At 45.0% G+C, this 15,577-nt stretch overlaps 2 protein-coding genes across 3 annotated transcripts; one reads left to right on the top strand and one right to left on the bottom strand.

The window, feature by feature from the left end:
- On the bottom strand, window positions 1-3,505 carry LOC126496013 (putative ATP-dependent RNA helicase TDRD12). Of its 2 annotated transcripts, XM_050133598.1 has the most exons (6): window positions 2,738-3,505; window positions 1,171-1,234; window positions 982-1,095; window positions 740-893; window positions 591-657; window positions 1-119 (listed from the first exon to the last, which is right to left on the bottom strand). In XM_050133598.1, exons 2-6 carry the CDS (start codon window positions 1,176-1,178, stop codon window positions 25-27), a joined length of 438 nt encoding a protein of 145 aa, XP_049989555.1. In that variant the 5' UTR covers window positions 1,179-1,234; window positions 2,738-3,505; the 3' UTR covers window positions 1-24. The 2 variants fall into 2 exon arrangements, with proteins under 2 accessions (XP_049989555.1, XP_049989554.1); XM_050133597.1 differs by having other exon boundaries at window positions 982-1,234.
- Window positions 2,973-14,719, top strand: LOC126496012 (b(0,+)-type amino acid transporter 1-like). Its single transcript, XM_050133596.1, has 5 exons — window positions 2,973-3,020; window positions 9,683-9,844; window positions 10,924-11,073; window positions 12,449-12,623; window positions 14,305-14,719. Exons 1-5 carry the CDS (start codon window positions 2,973-2,975, stop codon window positions 14,367-14,369), a joined length of 600 nt encoding a protein of 199 aa, XP_049989553.1. The 3' UTR covers window positions 14,370-14,719.
- The last annotated feature ends 858 nt before the right edge of the window (window positions 14,720-15,577 follow it).

Here is a 15,577-nt window from a genome sequence, read left to right as displayed (position 1 = left end):
GCTCTCTTCAGCCCTCTCACAGGCTCACTCGCTGTCGCTCCCATCAGTAGTGTCGGAAGAGGTGCCGCTGTTCTCAGCTAACACTGCCACTTTGCAGGACAGGTTTTTAGAATTTACAACTAGAAGAGTTGGTATTATTAAAAATGGTTTAGTATAGGTGAACTGCCCGCCCCCATTATTTTGGTCACTGCAGCAAATGTCCCATAGGTCTACCTCTGTTTTCCTCACAAATTATTTAAGCAAGCAATGACAGGTAAAATGCCTCTGCTCATAAGCAAGTAGTTCTCCTGGAAAGGATATCGTAAGAGTTTCTCAGGTGTGTTTAAGACCTGATGGTATAGTTCCATTGAGCTTTCCTACCATATATGGGTTCTATCCTCTGCACTCAAAATATTTAAAGAAGCATATTTATCACTAAATATCATTATGTACCCATACCAGAACATTTGGCACCAAAATCAACTCCAGTTTTTAGGAACTTACATTACCAGCCTATTTCTACAAAGGCAGAAACCTTAAGAACAGCTGGTATGTCAACCCACTTTCACTGCCCCAGCCCCCAAGCCCAGGAGCAGGGCTGCCCATCTCACCCTTGGAGAAGGGGCTGTCCTCTTCACATTCCTCCCAGTGATCAAAGTCAAAAGCCACATTAGGATGCTGTGTGACAAACAGTGGACGCAGGTCAGTAAGTGTAAAGAGCTCAGAGTTAGGCGCAGCCAGTACAGGCATGCCAACTCACCCTCTGCTTGAGCAGGCTGCGCCAGTGTGCCCGTTTCTCCTTTGCAAGTGTGATTAGAGGTTCATTGTCTTTAATTACACACTTGCAGTCATCTTTCCTTATGTCACCTTGCAGCTCCATATCAGCCAAGTAAAACTTGTCTCCTACCCAGGCACTGGGTTTACAAAAAGAAATAAAGTTGGCCATCTAAAATGTAGTGTGTGATTTCAATTTTACTTTATCACACACACACACAGACCTACCTGAAAATGACTCTATCTGTAAAGAATTTACACTTATAATCTTTGACATTCCTTATCTTTATCTTTAAGATGACCACATCATCTTTCTGGAACCACTTTATCTGTGGATAAAAGCTAGAAGGAAAGAAAGGGGTTGCACTTGTTAGCTCACCGCAGCGTCTAGGGAGGCCCAGGCGCAGCAGCACGTACCTTCTCATGTGTGGTTGTGGAGTTCTGCTGATGGAGTCACTGCCAGTGTCTTCAGATAAAACTTCTGGACAAAATCAATGTTAAAATTTCCACAGGTTATTTATATTATGATGCACACTTTTTTAATACCCAAGGCAACTTTTACATGAAGAATTTATGTTAAGAGTATAAATTTCAGCTGGATGTGGTGGCCCACACCTTTAATCTTAGGCACACAGAAGCAGGCCAATTTTTGTGAGTTGGAAACCAGCCTGGTCTACATAGTGAGATTCAGGACACCCAGAGATATGTAGAGACCTTGTCTCAAAAAGCAAACAAAAAGAGTATAATGTCATAAAAACTTAGGTATCTAGCAGTAAATAATGCAGCAAATAATGATTAGAAGAAAGTAAAATGCACATCATTTAGGAAACACTATCTAACATATAACAGACTTCCAAATGGTAAAGTTTCCAGGAGAGTAAAGTGCTCTGTGAAAGAGGACCTGTGCCCCACTGCTGGCGGTGTGCACACAGAAACCCAGGTTTCCTGTGCTTCCTTAACCTGCAGGCTTCCAGAGCAGCTCAACACACAGATGGAATTGCTGCTGAGCAAACATTTTCTAAGACAATGGAATTTAGACTTCTCTACCTAAAATATTTAAAATTATCATTCAAAACTTAAAACAAGGCTCTAGGTTTCAGTTACAGCAATGTAAAAAATAAGGGTTAAGCAGCTTTCATCACAATATACCCTCCTGAGAAACAACCTTAGTGTTTCCCAATAAACTCTGGTATGTTCAAATTATAGACTATAACCTAACAATTAAAAACAAAACAAAAACAAAACCAACTCTGGCTGTAATACTAATGACTGGAGGAAGCCACAGGCTTTGAATTCAGCAAAACTGATAGGGATGGGAATAAGAAGAGCTGATCACTAGGGAGGGCTCTGGAAACATCCAGCCGAGGATGCGCACAGAGACAAACCCGAAGCAGCACTGTAGAAGAATGGCTGACAGACAGCACTGTGCTCCGCACCTCACAGGGAAGCGTGGAAAGACCAGAATGGGCATAGGACTCACCAAGACCAAGGTTTCAAAACAAAGGAGATTTATTTGCCCCAGAGGTAGGGAGGGAATAAAAGACAAAGACAGGAGACAGAGGACAAGGGAGAAGGGGAAAGAAAGGGGGGGGGGGAGGGATATTCGCCCCAGAGGGACAAAGGACTGCCTCTGGATAGAGAGACAGACAGACCCATAGGCAAATGGCAGGCTATAAAGAGAAAGGGGAAACCCCTGAGCTGGTTTGTTTTGATAGGGCATGCAAACTAGGGTAGCCCAAAAGGGACGTTTTATTGGACTTCAATACTGGACCTTGGTAGTCAGTCTCAGGAGGAAGAAGTAGTCAAAGATGGGAACGGGCCTTAGTGACTAGCTTTAGGAATATAATCTAACAGTTTAGTAAGACAGAGGGAATGGGGGAGGACAAGACCTGCCAGAGGTATATTTGCCAGCTCAGGCCTGCTAGAGCCATTTCAAAAGGAAAGCCTAAATATGGGAAAATCTCGACTTAAATGCAGCACTAACCAGCCTTCTGGGTGTCCAAGTCCACCTTGGAAGCAGCACTTTTTTCTGTGTCTCCATCTCCTTGCTGAGTGCCCTGCAGACATATGGCATCTTCCACTGTGGTAGGTGTCCTGGAAAGAAGAGCCAGAGGTTAACTGGACTTAAGGAGACTCCGGCAAAAGAGGGCATAGACATTAAACAACCTGCTTGTCAACTGAAGTTGGACCTCCACGGAGCCTCTGTGACTTAATGGGCAATGGCGGTGCAGGGCCGGTCAGCTTTGCCCAGTGTGCTCTTGTTCCAAGTAAGCACATGGGAGCAGAGGAAGACACACTCTCACTTACTCAACACAGCCTCTCCTTCAAGCTCACCGAACCTCTGGGAAGAAGGGCTGTGCCATCCCACTAAACAGAAGAACCAAGTGCACAGCTAGCTTAACTTCCTCCCCACCGGTTTCCTAGAAATGTCTTCCCAGAGTCTGTGTTACCAGTTTGGGCCAACTTCTAGAAATACTGTACATACAAAAGGAAGTATCACTGAGGTAGGGGCAAGCCAGTGACTCTCCAGTTCTGAGGTAGGAATAGGTGGTTGAGAGGTTAAGACTAAGATGTGGCTTTAAAAAAATCCATTTACGGGCTGGAGAGATGGCTCAGCGGTTAAGAGCATTGCCTGTTCTTCCAAAGGTCCTGAGTTCAATTCCCAGCAACCACATAGTGGCTCACAACCATCTGTAATGAGGTCTGGTGCCCTCTTCTGGCCTGCACACATATGCACAGACAGAATATTGTATACATAATAAATAAACCTTCTCTTAAAAAAATCCATTTACATCTTTTTTTTTATGCACACAGAAGCCTATTACATCTAACACAACACTCTCTGATTTTTCCTATTAGCTACCCATAGATTATTTCATTCAGGTGACTGTGTCTGCCCCCTCTATATCTATCTATCTAGATATAAAGATCTAGATATTGATCTATACATATATATGTAATAGACATAAACAGGTATATTAGATCTATAGACCTTTCTCTATATATCTATAAATACATTATCTATAGAAAAATATATTATCTATAAAAAGATATAGATCTCTCTCTATATATACATATATATTGCAGTCAAGAGTGGTGGTGTCCTTCTGTATGTTGTGAATATGTATTCCTCTCATTGGTTAATAAAGAAGTTGCTTTTGCCTATGGCAAAACAGAATAGAGACAGGCAGGAAAGCCAAACTAAATTTAGGGAATAAGAAAGGCATGTCGAGAGAGATGCCAGTGAGCTGCCCATAGAACAGGAGGCCAGAACACTTAAGATAATGCCACAGCTACATGGCCACTTAGAAATGGGCTATTTTACAAGTGCGAGTTAGCTAATAATAGCCTAAGCCATAGGCCAAGCAATTATATTAGGATTAGCCTCTGAGTGATTGATTATAAGCGGTTGCAGGGACCAGCCAGTGAGCAGGAGAGAAACTGGTCCAGTGGGCCTGGACAAGACAGAGAAAAGCCTCCTGCTACAGAGATGCATGACTTTAATCCTAATTTTGGGAGTCAGAGGCAAGATGATCTCTGAGGTCAAGGCCAGCCTGGTCTACATAGTGAGTGAGTTCTAGGACAGCCAGGGCTATGCAGAGACTGTATATAAAAAATTAAAATATATATGATGTGGGATTCACCTCGGTATGCTGTGAATACATTTTATTACCACTGGTTAATAAAGAAGCTACTTTGGCCTATGGCAGGGCAGAATAAAGCCAAGTGGAAAATTCGAACAGAGATATATAGAGAGTAGGCAGAGTCAAGGAGATGCCATGTAGCTGCTGAAGGAGAAAGACACCGGAACCTTACCGGTAGGCCACAGCCTCACGGTGATACATAGAGTAACAGAAATGGGTTAATTTGGTTTCAACTGCTAGCAGGGATCCAGGCAAGATGGGAGATCCTGATACATCCAGGGCACATCCATGGTGGGTCCAATTCCCAAACTCAACCCCAGGCTGCAAGATCCTCATCATGATGATCAGGCCATAGAAGATGCTGGGGGTACTTCCCAAGAGATCCTGCTTGACAGTCATGCCCCTGCTGCAGTTCCTGACTCTGGTCAACCCATAGTAGCTGAAGACAAGACTTATGTATCAGAGGATGAATGGCCAGCCACCGTGGAAGCTTCTGTTCCTGCCACAGCTGTAGCCAGAGTCCTTAATTCAACTTCTGACAGCTCAGTCAGTGGACAGCAGAGGATCTGACACACAGGAGGACGTCAGTTCTGAGCCCACAACTCCTGCCAACATGGCACAGTCCAAACCAAGGCCATTAATCTCAGGATTTGGAGACTGATGGTGCAGGCAAATCTGCATTAGTGTCAGACCACTCTGGTCCATATACTTAGATTGTTTCCAAATAAATTAAAACATTGATTAAGTTAAATAAAATGAGTTAAGATACATGAGCTAGTTAGGAAACACCTGAACTGTTGGTCAAACAGTGTTGTAAATTAACATAGTTTCTGTGTTATTATTTGGGTCTAGGTGGCTGGGAAACCAAAACGCAGTCTCCGCTTACATATATATCACCATTATTTTGACTTTTTTTTTTTTTTTTTTTTTTTTTTTTTTTTTTTTTTTTTTTTTTTTTTTTTGAGGCATGATTTTTTCTGTGCAATAGTCCTGGCTGTCCTGGAACCCACTTTATAGACCAGGCTGGCCTTGAACTCACTGAGATCCCCTGCCTCTGCCTCCCAAGTGCTGGGATTAAAGGCATGAACTATTACCGCCTGGCCAGTATTATTAATTCTTTGGTCAGAGTGGCCAAGAAAAATTCTCAGGCCAGAGATGCTACAAATTCTGGCATAATATATATATTCTGTATCTTTATAGAATTTGTTTATATGTCTAATCCTGGCCTTCTTTTCTTCTTTGCTCATAAGATATCACAGTGCCTCTGCATGAGCTAACTTTTTAAAGGGAGGTCCTGACATCTCATTCTCTTATCATCTTTCTGCAGCATCTTTTGCCCATCAATATGAGTCTCTGTGCAGGGCAGAGGTAACTCCAGCTAATCTAACTTTGTTGCTGTAGATGCCATGTAGTCGCCTGAGTGTATAGTGGGAAGTTCATGCGTCTGTGTATATTCTATGGTTTTTTTCCTTGCTGTTGATTTATGGGCTTCCTTAATCAGTGACCTTCCAATTTTAGTTTGAAGTCTATTTTGTTATATATTAGAACAGCAACACCTGCTTATTGCCCATACCATCTGCTTTAAATACCGTTCCCATTCTCTCACCCGACGGTGTCTTTTCTGGAGAGATGCATTGCTCAGAGGCAACAGTTGGATAAGGCCCACTTTTAATTATTTGAGTCAGGGTCTCTCCACATTGCCTGCTGTCCTGAACTCACAGCACCTGCTTCTGCCTGAGTTATCGGCGTGCACCAGCATGTCCAGCATGATCCCCTTCTGAGTCAACCTGCTAGCCTGTGTATTTTAAATCAGGGAATTAAGACCGTATAGATTCTGTTATTGAAATGTGTGCATTGGTACCTGTCATTTTCTGATTTCGGAGTGTTTGAGGTTTTCCTAGTTTTATTATTGTAGCATAGATTATTCTTTCCCATAGTCTCATAGATGCTGCCATTTTTCACTTCCTTCTGAAAGATTCCTTCAAGTATCTTTTTTCCCTCCTTTTTTTTTTTTTTTTGAGACAAAGTTTCTCTGTGTAACAACTGTCCTGGAACTAGCTCCAGGCTGGCCTCGAACTTGTAGAAATCCACCTGCCTCTGCCACCCCTCCTCCACCCCTACCCCCGTGCTAAAATTAAAGGTGTGCCACCACCGCCCAGCTCCTTCAAGTATCTTTAGTAGAGTTGGTTTAGTGGTAATGAATTCCTTTAGTCTGTTTTTATTATAGGAAGTTTTTCTTCTCCAATTATAACATATACCTTTGCTGGGTATAGGCATGTAGGTTGATAATTCTCTCATTTCAAGACCCCTTGGCTTTATAAAAATTACATGTATGGGTCTTGAGTGTGGGTGGACACATCTCGCGCACATGAGGGAGGGGGTGGTCAGAGGACAATGTTTGGAAGTTAGTTCTGTCCATCATATGGTTTCTGTGGCCCGAACTCTGGTTGACAGGCTTGGAAGCAGGGTCCTTTGCCCACTCAGCAATCTTAAGTCCCTCCTCCTGGCTTTTAAAACTGCTGCTGAGAGAAACGTGCTATGGTTTTGATAGGTCTCCTTGCTATAGAGGAATTGGTGCTTCTCTTTTGCCTCTTTCAATACACATGGGGAGACTGACATCTTGTGAACACTAAGTCTTCCAACTCGTGGGCACAGACTGCGACCCCCTCAGGTTTCTGAGTTTTCAGTATACAGTTCTTGAGCATCTTTTGCCATATTTATTCCAAAGCACTGCTTATTTCTTCATGCTAGTTATGTAAGTTTTAAATATCATTTCCAATAGTCTCTTGGCAGTTTAGGTAGAAATATTCTGAGAGTCTTACTTTGTAGCCCAAGCTGGCCTGACACTATGTAGATCAGGATAGCCTCAAACTCAGAGATCCACCTGCATCTGCCTCCTGCCCAGTGCCGATTAAAGGTGTACACCACCACACCTAGTGCACAGATAAAAATCTGACATCTGTATCGTTATAAGTTCCCTCAGACTTTGCTCTTGTAATTTTACAACATGTGTTAAACATAGTCATGCAGGCATCATCTATAACCCAGTTTTAACATATATACAACGTCCCTAGGCATTTCCTTCTACTTGATCTGTTATTCCTTCCACCTACCCGCTTGGGTAGACGGCTCCTGCTTCCACAGCTGTGCTTGTTCTGTATCCTTCATCTAAATGATGCTTGCAGCTGAATCTTTCAGACAGCATGTGACTGAGTTCATCCAAACTGCAGTGTATCAGTGCATTTCCTTCCCTGAGGATAGCACTCCCCTGTATGGTAACCAATGCTGCTTTATCACCAGTGAACTTTGTGTTATTTTTATTTTGGGCTTTAAGCTTAATATTGTTATGGAACTCATCTGTTTTTTCATGTATGTATTTTTATGTGAAACATATTTTCATCTTGGATAAATTCCTAAGAATAAAATTACTAGCTTACATAATAACTTGAATTTTTATCTATTTTATTTTTTGGTTTTCTGAGACGGGGTTTCTCTGTGAAGTCCTGGCTGCCTGGGAACTTGCTCTGTAGATCAGGCTGGCCTTGAACTCACAGAGATCTGCCTGCCTCTGCCTCCTGAGTGCTAGGATTAAAGTTAAAGGCGCGTGCTACTACTACCCAGCAAGACCCTGGTTTTCAGCTGGATGGATTTTTCTCTCTAAGCTAAAGTTGCTGAAGTTGTTCTACAATCTAAATAAACTTTTATATTTTTATCTTTTGTTGACATAAAACCTACAAGTGTATCTAGATTGTAGAACCCCAAGTATCAGCTGACATGAATTTTAAGTCCTTATCCAGTGTGTATTTAGGAGAGAAAAGTGGGTCCCACATTTGTGATGCTAAAGCAGCAAGACTTGTCGGGATGTGGCTCAGCAGCAAAACTGTGCTCAGCCTGTGCCCGGGCCTGATTTCATCCCCGAACAATAATGAAAAGGGGCCAGTCTATTAAATAAGACCCGCCTGATTTCCTTAGTTACTTACAAAATTATAAAAATTATGTTGTAGACATTTCTCTTAAGAAAAGACTTAATGGAGCATGTGCCCTTATACAGGCAGTGCCTCTCCTTAAATCATGACTGTCTTTCAGAGAGGCTGCCAAGGTGTTCTGGGGAGATGTCTTTGGCCTATGTAATTTTACCACACTGTAGCTAGATAAGTATTTTGAAAACTCCTCGGTTTGTCGTTTCTCTGCCAATGGAATCAACCAAATCCAGTCAAATTAATAAGACCAGGTTTTAATTAACATAACAAAGCAACTCCCGGGTGTCTTTGGGAAAGGCAGGAGAGAAATCACATGGCAGGTATAGGGATCGGGTCTTAAATACCCTGTAGGATGGTGTCTTGAGCAGCTCCAAGGGAGGAGCTGACCCTTAGCAGACTTTCTCTGGGGCGGAGTCTGCAATGGGAGGAGTGGGGCCTGGTTCTCAGCTGAACATCTGGGCTGAGTCTGGCCTGGGGTAAAGAGGCTAGAGCAGAGCTTCCAACTAAATGTTACTGACATAAATACTTGAGAAATAGTTTGTTTAGATTTTATAGTCAATTTTCAGTTTGTGTGTCTGTGTGTTAGTATGTGCATGCATGTGTGCCTTTAGTATGTGCATGTATGTGTACCTGTGTGTTAGTATGTGCATGTGAGTAGGCTAGCACAGAAGCCAGAGGCATCAGGTCCCCTGAAGCTGGAGTTACAGGCATTTGTGATCCACCCAGCATACATACTGGCAATTCAAGTTGGGTCCTATGCAAGAGGAGTGTGCATCCTTTCCTGAGCCATCTTTATAGCCCCCATTTTATTTTTCTGTGAGGGCATATGGGGTGTCAAAGGTGTCAGATTCCCTTGAACTAGAGTCACAGACAATTAGGAGTCTCACCTGCCATGGACTGGAAACTGAGCTCGGGTCCTCTGGAAGATCAGCAAGTGCTCTCGAGTTCTTGAGCATGGCAACGTTCTTACATGGTTTAGAGCTTTCACCTATCTCCGCCTCACATTTTAAACAGTGTTTGCTGGACGAGGAGGAATTTGGGAAAGGGGTCTGTCACTCGTGTCTGTTCAGGCACCCTAGTGTGCCTTTAGAACATGGGAGCCCCAGGAGAGGGTGTGTTTGCTTCCCTGCCCCGGCTGGGTTCCACACCCGGGACTACTTTACGCTTTTCTTCTTCTTGCATAACTTTGGGAGTCGAGAAAGTATCTACTCATAAACCATGCCCCCACCCCCGCCGCCCTAATGACTTCCACAGAGCCGGGATGAGCTCCTCACAGTGCAGTAGCCACCATACTTGGCCCTGCAGCCCCTTCTGGAGGACACGCTAGCGCATCCTCACCAGCGACCTCAGTGCTCCCGTTCTTCTTTCAGACTCATCTACGTGGCAGGCCGAGAGGGCCACATGCTCAAAGTGCTCTCGTATGTCAGCGTCAAGCGCCTCACACCCGCCCCTGCCCTCATATTTTATGTAAGTATGAGCGCTGCCTGACACAGCTGGAGCCGCAGCAGCTGTGGCTAGAAAGCAGGCCATCTCTCTCTGCAGTAGATGAAGTAGACATGCGCTCTCGAGCCCAGGCCTTTCTGAGTGAGCCAGGCTCCCTCATTCCCCAAGACAACCCAGAATCTTCCAAGCTTATGCACTCTGCTTTTTTTTAAAAAAAATATTTATTATGTATACAATAGTCTGTCTGTGTGTATGTCTGCAGGCCAGAAGAGGGCACCAGACCTCTTTACTGATGGTTGTGAGCCACCATGTGGTTGCCAGGAATTGAACTCAGGACCTCTGGAAGAGCGGGCAATGCTCTTAACCACTGAGCCATCTCTCCAGCCCCCTGCACTCTGCTTCTTATACGTATGGACTTACCTGTTCTGAGGCATACAATATGAAGGCCTATAGCTTCAGGGTGGGGAATAAGGCATGTCCTGGCAGCTAATGGCCTCTGACTTCAGCCTGTTAACTTGGCTGTGGTTTCTTAGGGACAGGTAGACCTGGCTTAGGGCCAAAGGACTACAATGATGTCCATTTCCCCACTCTGAAGATGAGCAAACAGTCCCTGAAACTGGCATCCCAGGCCACAAATGCAGTCCCAACTGGACCCGAGTTTCACCAGCTGACTACCTGTAGCGAAAACTCTCCCCAAGTTAAGTCAGCCTTATAAAACTGGTGCACAAAATGTGTGTAGTTTGTTTCTTCTTAACATCATGACTTTAGGTCAGACATGGTGGTCCATATCTACAATCCCAGCACTCAGGAGGCTGAGGTGGGAAGATCACAAGGTCCAGGCTAGCTTGGGCTATAAAGACTGTGTGTACATGTGCATGCACGCAATGCATGCGAGAGAGTACATATGCAAGGGCACAACTTTATAGACTCAAGTTGTCCAAGCTCTTCTTGTAGAGCCTTGAGAACAACTCAGTCAGGCTGAGCCGGCCAGGTGGGAGGCAGAGGCAGGCCCACATAGTGGAAGCTGTTGCTTCTGTCTTCTGTGAGGACAAGGACAATGTCTGTACACCGAGGACCTAGAATGTCACTCTTCTTCCTACTAGGGCATCATAGCCATCATTTACATCATCCCCGGTGACATCAACTCCCTAGTCAATTATTTCAGTTTTGCTGCATGGCTGTTTTATGGGATGACAATTCTAGGACTCGTGGTGATGAGATTCACAAGGAAAGACCTAGAAAGGCCCATCAAGGTAAGTCTGTGTTTGAATGTCACAGCAGCTTTGGTTTCTGGGGGGGAAAATGGGAGGCAGTCATTTCTGATGCCATCCTGCCTGCTCTGCTCTTGAGCCTCCTCCTGCTCATTTCAGAGGATGGCTTGTGGTCCACACAGCTGCTGGTGAACTCATGCATCAGGCTGCAGGAAGATCCGCACCCCGCCTCTACCCGGTTCTGCTATGCTTACACAATGATGGGTACTTAGGAACCGGCCTTCCTGCACCCTCAGCACTCAGTAACAGAGGAGGGAAGATTGCTATGAGCTTAGGCCAGCAAGGGATACATCTTATATGAGACCTTGTCTTGGGGTGAAGGGAGGCATAGACAGGGGAGAGGGAGAAGTATCAGGTATCTTAGTTAAGATTTCTATTGCTGTGAAGAAACACTGTGACCATGGAAACTGTTATAAAAGAAAACATTCAACTGAGTTGGTGGCTTACAGTTTCAGAGGTTTAGTCCATTATCACCACGGCGGGGAGCTGAGTGCGGCAGGTGCTGGAGCTCACAGTCCTACAACTTGATCCAAAGGCAACAGGCTGTTTTCCGTCTCGCTGGGTGTGACTTGAGCATATCCGAGACCTTAAAAACCACCTCCACAGCACACACTTCCTCTAACAAGGTCACACCTCCGAATAGTGTCACTCCCTTGGGGGAGCCATTTTCTTTCAAACAACTCAAAACAGCACTTAAGACAAAGATGCAAAAAAGACAATGCATTGCTAAAAGCCAGAAATGACAACTGAGTTAATAGCTAGGAAACCTACTCACCCACTTCCCAGCAACGGTGCTCACAAAGCTGCAGGAGAAACAGAATCAAACACACTAACAGGTGACATGAAAACTCCTCCTTCAGTCTGCATCAGGCCCAGATCCATACTAAGAAAATAAACTGAGGTCTGGTCTGAAGACTAAAGAGAGATGGCGAGCAGCCTAGACTCACATCAGGCTCTGAACATCTAAGAGGCCCCCCTCGAGGCATGTGAACGGCCAGGTGTGTGTTCCTTCCTTCACCTCCAATCACCTGTTTGCAGGAAATGAGAGTTAACCTGCGGAGGAACATATCCCCCAAAGCTAGAGCCAGACACTGCATGCTGTCAATCACCCAGTTTCTCCAAGACAAGGAGGAAATATGGAAGTTGAAAGCAGGAAGCCTTAATCTGCTAGAGGTGCACACTTACTCTGTAGCTCAAATGAAGCATCTGCTTTTTTTAGATCCTAGCAGAGACAAGACAGCGTTGGAAGGGGTGAAAAGATGGGCAAAGGCGCTGAGCTCGGTCTGCACGTGTGCGGTTTCTCAGTTTCAAAGGGAACGAGGGCGGTGCGGCTGACGTGCTGATGCTCTGCTTGCAGGTGCCCATCGTCATCCCTATCCTGGTGATTCTCGTCTCCATTTTTTTGGTGTTGGCCCCAATCATCAGTAAGCCAGCCTGGGAGTATCTCTACTGTGTGCTGTTCATACTGAGTGGACTTATCTTCTACTTCCTGTTTGTTCACTACAAGTTCGGATGGGCCCAGAGAATCTCCAGTAAGTGTGGACAGAAGGTCTGAAAGCCAAGTGCCTCTGACTTTCACTTCCAGCACATCACTCCTTCAGGACCGCACTCCCCAGTGTCACCCTCTGGGCCCACCTTTGGTGTCCCTCGGCCCCCTCTATACTACAAGGAGGAGGGGAAAGTACCATTTTATTCTGTACTACCAAGTACACACTAGCTGATAACAATTTACCACTAGGACCGCCCTGAGGGCATAGCTCAGCAGCATCTTCAGCATCTCATCAGATGGGCTCCCTCAGGAAGACCAGCTTCTGTTGTTTTGAGGCAGGACCCCAGTGTAGCCCTGGTCACTTTTGAGAGACCCGTGGCAGACATCTAAGAGACTCAGTAACAGCCCAAAGACATCCCAAAGTTATAGCTAGAAACAGGCATGGGACAAGGGCCTGAGTCCCCCTTCACCGAGGCCACAGGTTTGTGTTCTGCTGTCCTGATTCTCAGCTGTTTGGATAAGTGTTTTGTTTTCTGCAGACAGGGTTTCCCTAAGTACCCAGGCTGACCTCGAACTCAGAGAGCCACCTGTCTCTGCTCCCTAGTGACAGGATTAAAGGAGTGTACCACCACACCCAGCTGGACGAGTGCTTTAAAAAGCTAGTTGCAAGCCAGGCAGTGGTGGAACGCAGCTTTAATCCCAGCACTCGGAGAGGCAGAAGTAGGTGATCTCTGTGAGTTCCAGGACAGGCTTGAAAGCTACAAAGAAACCCTGTCTTAAGAAACCAAAAAGAAAAACGAAAAAGAAAGATATAAGCTATTTGGCTAGTTGCATTAGCGCCCTCATTTCTAGATGGAAAGTTAGTGCCAAGCAGCACGAACAGCCTGAATTGTACCTCGTTTTGGGTTGGCTGGCTCCCCAACTCTAGATCTTCCTGCCTCAACCTCACTAGTGCTGGGGTTCCAGGTGTCACGAACTCAGCTGTGCCTTACTTGTAAAGTCTCACTATATCACATCCAGTGCTTTTCTGCCATAAAGCAGATTATGTCACAAGAAACTCCACTTACCAAAGTCAGCTGGGAAAGCTGGCACCTCACTTACTTCACGGCGATACAAGAATTAAGGAGGAAAATTAATTTCTTACTGACCAAAGTAAACTATGGTGATCTCCTTCCTTACTCACTAGCCCCAAACCTCTTCAAAGAGAGTAAAGGCTGCAGAAAGGTGCGGACCGCCAGAGTGAAGTTGCAGTTGGCCATCCGGACAGAATAACAGGCAACCTGGAGAGCCAAGCTGCTCCTCTAGGAACTGTTAGGGCTCGACGGCAAACACCTATAACCACAGCTCTCAGGAGACCATGTGTTTGAGGCCAGCCTGGGCTACACAGCAAGACCCTGTCTCAAAAAACAAAGCACAAAAACCACTGAAGTGCCTTAAGCTGGTGAAAGTAAAGCAAAAAAAAAAAAAAAAATAAACAAAATGTAGTCCCTCAGATTCCTTAGAGCTTAGCTGCAAACACATAACAGTCTTGTTCTCCCTGCAGTGTGCATTGTGGGGGAGAAAACAAAATTGCGAGTCCCTATCCTGTAGGGAAATAACCAACCTGAAAGCTGAGCAGTGAGTGGGGCAGCTCTCAGGAGACGAGAGCATGTTGCCAGAGTCAGAAAAGGGAAGCCTGTGACCACACTGTTCTAACTGCATTTTTGCCTTGGCTTCTGTTCCAGGGCCGGTCACCAAGCACCTGCAGTTGCTGATGGAAGTTGTCCCACCAGAGAAGGACCCAGAGTAAACCGTCCATCACACATAGCCCAAAGCTACAATCAATTTATTTTTGTAAGCAACTATTTGTGGTTATTTCTTCCTGGTGTTTTTCTTAATGAAAACATGTATTCAGCTATTTGTTTAATGTTATTATTCTTAGCTATCCTTAATTCTCTGTGTTAAGGTTCTTAAGTAGAGGTAAGAGATGTTTCCAGACGTTATTAGGAGTGCTAGATGTGGACGCATGATCAGGAGGCAAAAGCAGGTAGATCTCTGTGACTTTGAGACCAGCCTGGTCTACAATGAGTATTCCAGGCTAGCCAGAACCTTGTCTCAGAAATAAACAAAAACCCACGAGTTAGCAGGAGGCATTACCTAAGAGGACTGGTGGTGAGGGAGGGGCTGCAGAACAGCATCCCTATTACAGTACATCCCACTCAACTGAACAATGAGGAAGCTGTGGAGGAAGCTCAGGAGTTAGCACTTGCCTAGCACATGCAAGGCTCTTGCCTGTCAGGGCAGAGAACAGTAACCACAGGCAGCCCTAACCTGTCCCCTCCGCCCTTATATGAAGTTGCTGCTACTTTTGCTCAGCTCGACACAGACCACTGGCAGGGTTTTAAATGTGCTTTTATCCTCCCTCCCCTCCCCCAGTGCGGTCACTCCAGGTCTCACCATGTGCCGTGTACAGCTGGTCTCCGCCCACTGCAACTGTCCAGGGACTCTGTTGGTGTCAGTGTCACCCACGCCCCAACTTACTACTACCTTCACGGGCACTTTGCTTTCTACAAAGTGTGAATAGAATGTTACTTTGCATTTGAGCCAGAGCAAAACACTGTGAACAACACATTTCTGTAGAACACTGGGGCTTTATTGCTGATCCACCACGTAATAATAATAATAATGCTCATATCACATAGGAGCAACTCTAGAGCACAGACTCAAGTATTTCCACCTCATATTTTAAAAATTTACCCCAAACAATACATTTTAATATAATAGGGAAAAGAACTGATTGCTTGCATAGCCAGCCTACGATGTGCCACAAAATGTTGCTCAGAGGTTTAAATATTGGAAAATTTGACCATGTGATAAAAGAAATGATTTAAACAGAGCTGTCCCCACCATTTCCCTGGATCTTCTGAGACAGCCTGCTGCTTGCACTCAGTGTATCCAGTGCTACCACCGTCCCCCACCAGCTGGGTGGACCTGCATCTGTACAAATACAAATGGACA

This window comes from Alexandromys fortis, unplaced genomic scaffold (genome assembly GCF_014885135.2).
Source record: "Alexandromys fortis isolate MF-2015 unplaced genomic scaffold, M_Fortis_MF-2015_v1.1 scaffold_825, whole genome shotgun sequence".
Lineage (NCBI taxonomy): Eukaryota > Metazoa > Chordata > Mammalia > Rodentia > Cricetidae > Alexandromys > Alexandromys fortis.
This window is presented reverse-complemented; position numbering and strand designations above follow the sequence as displayed.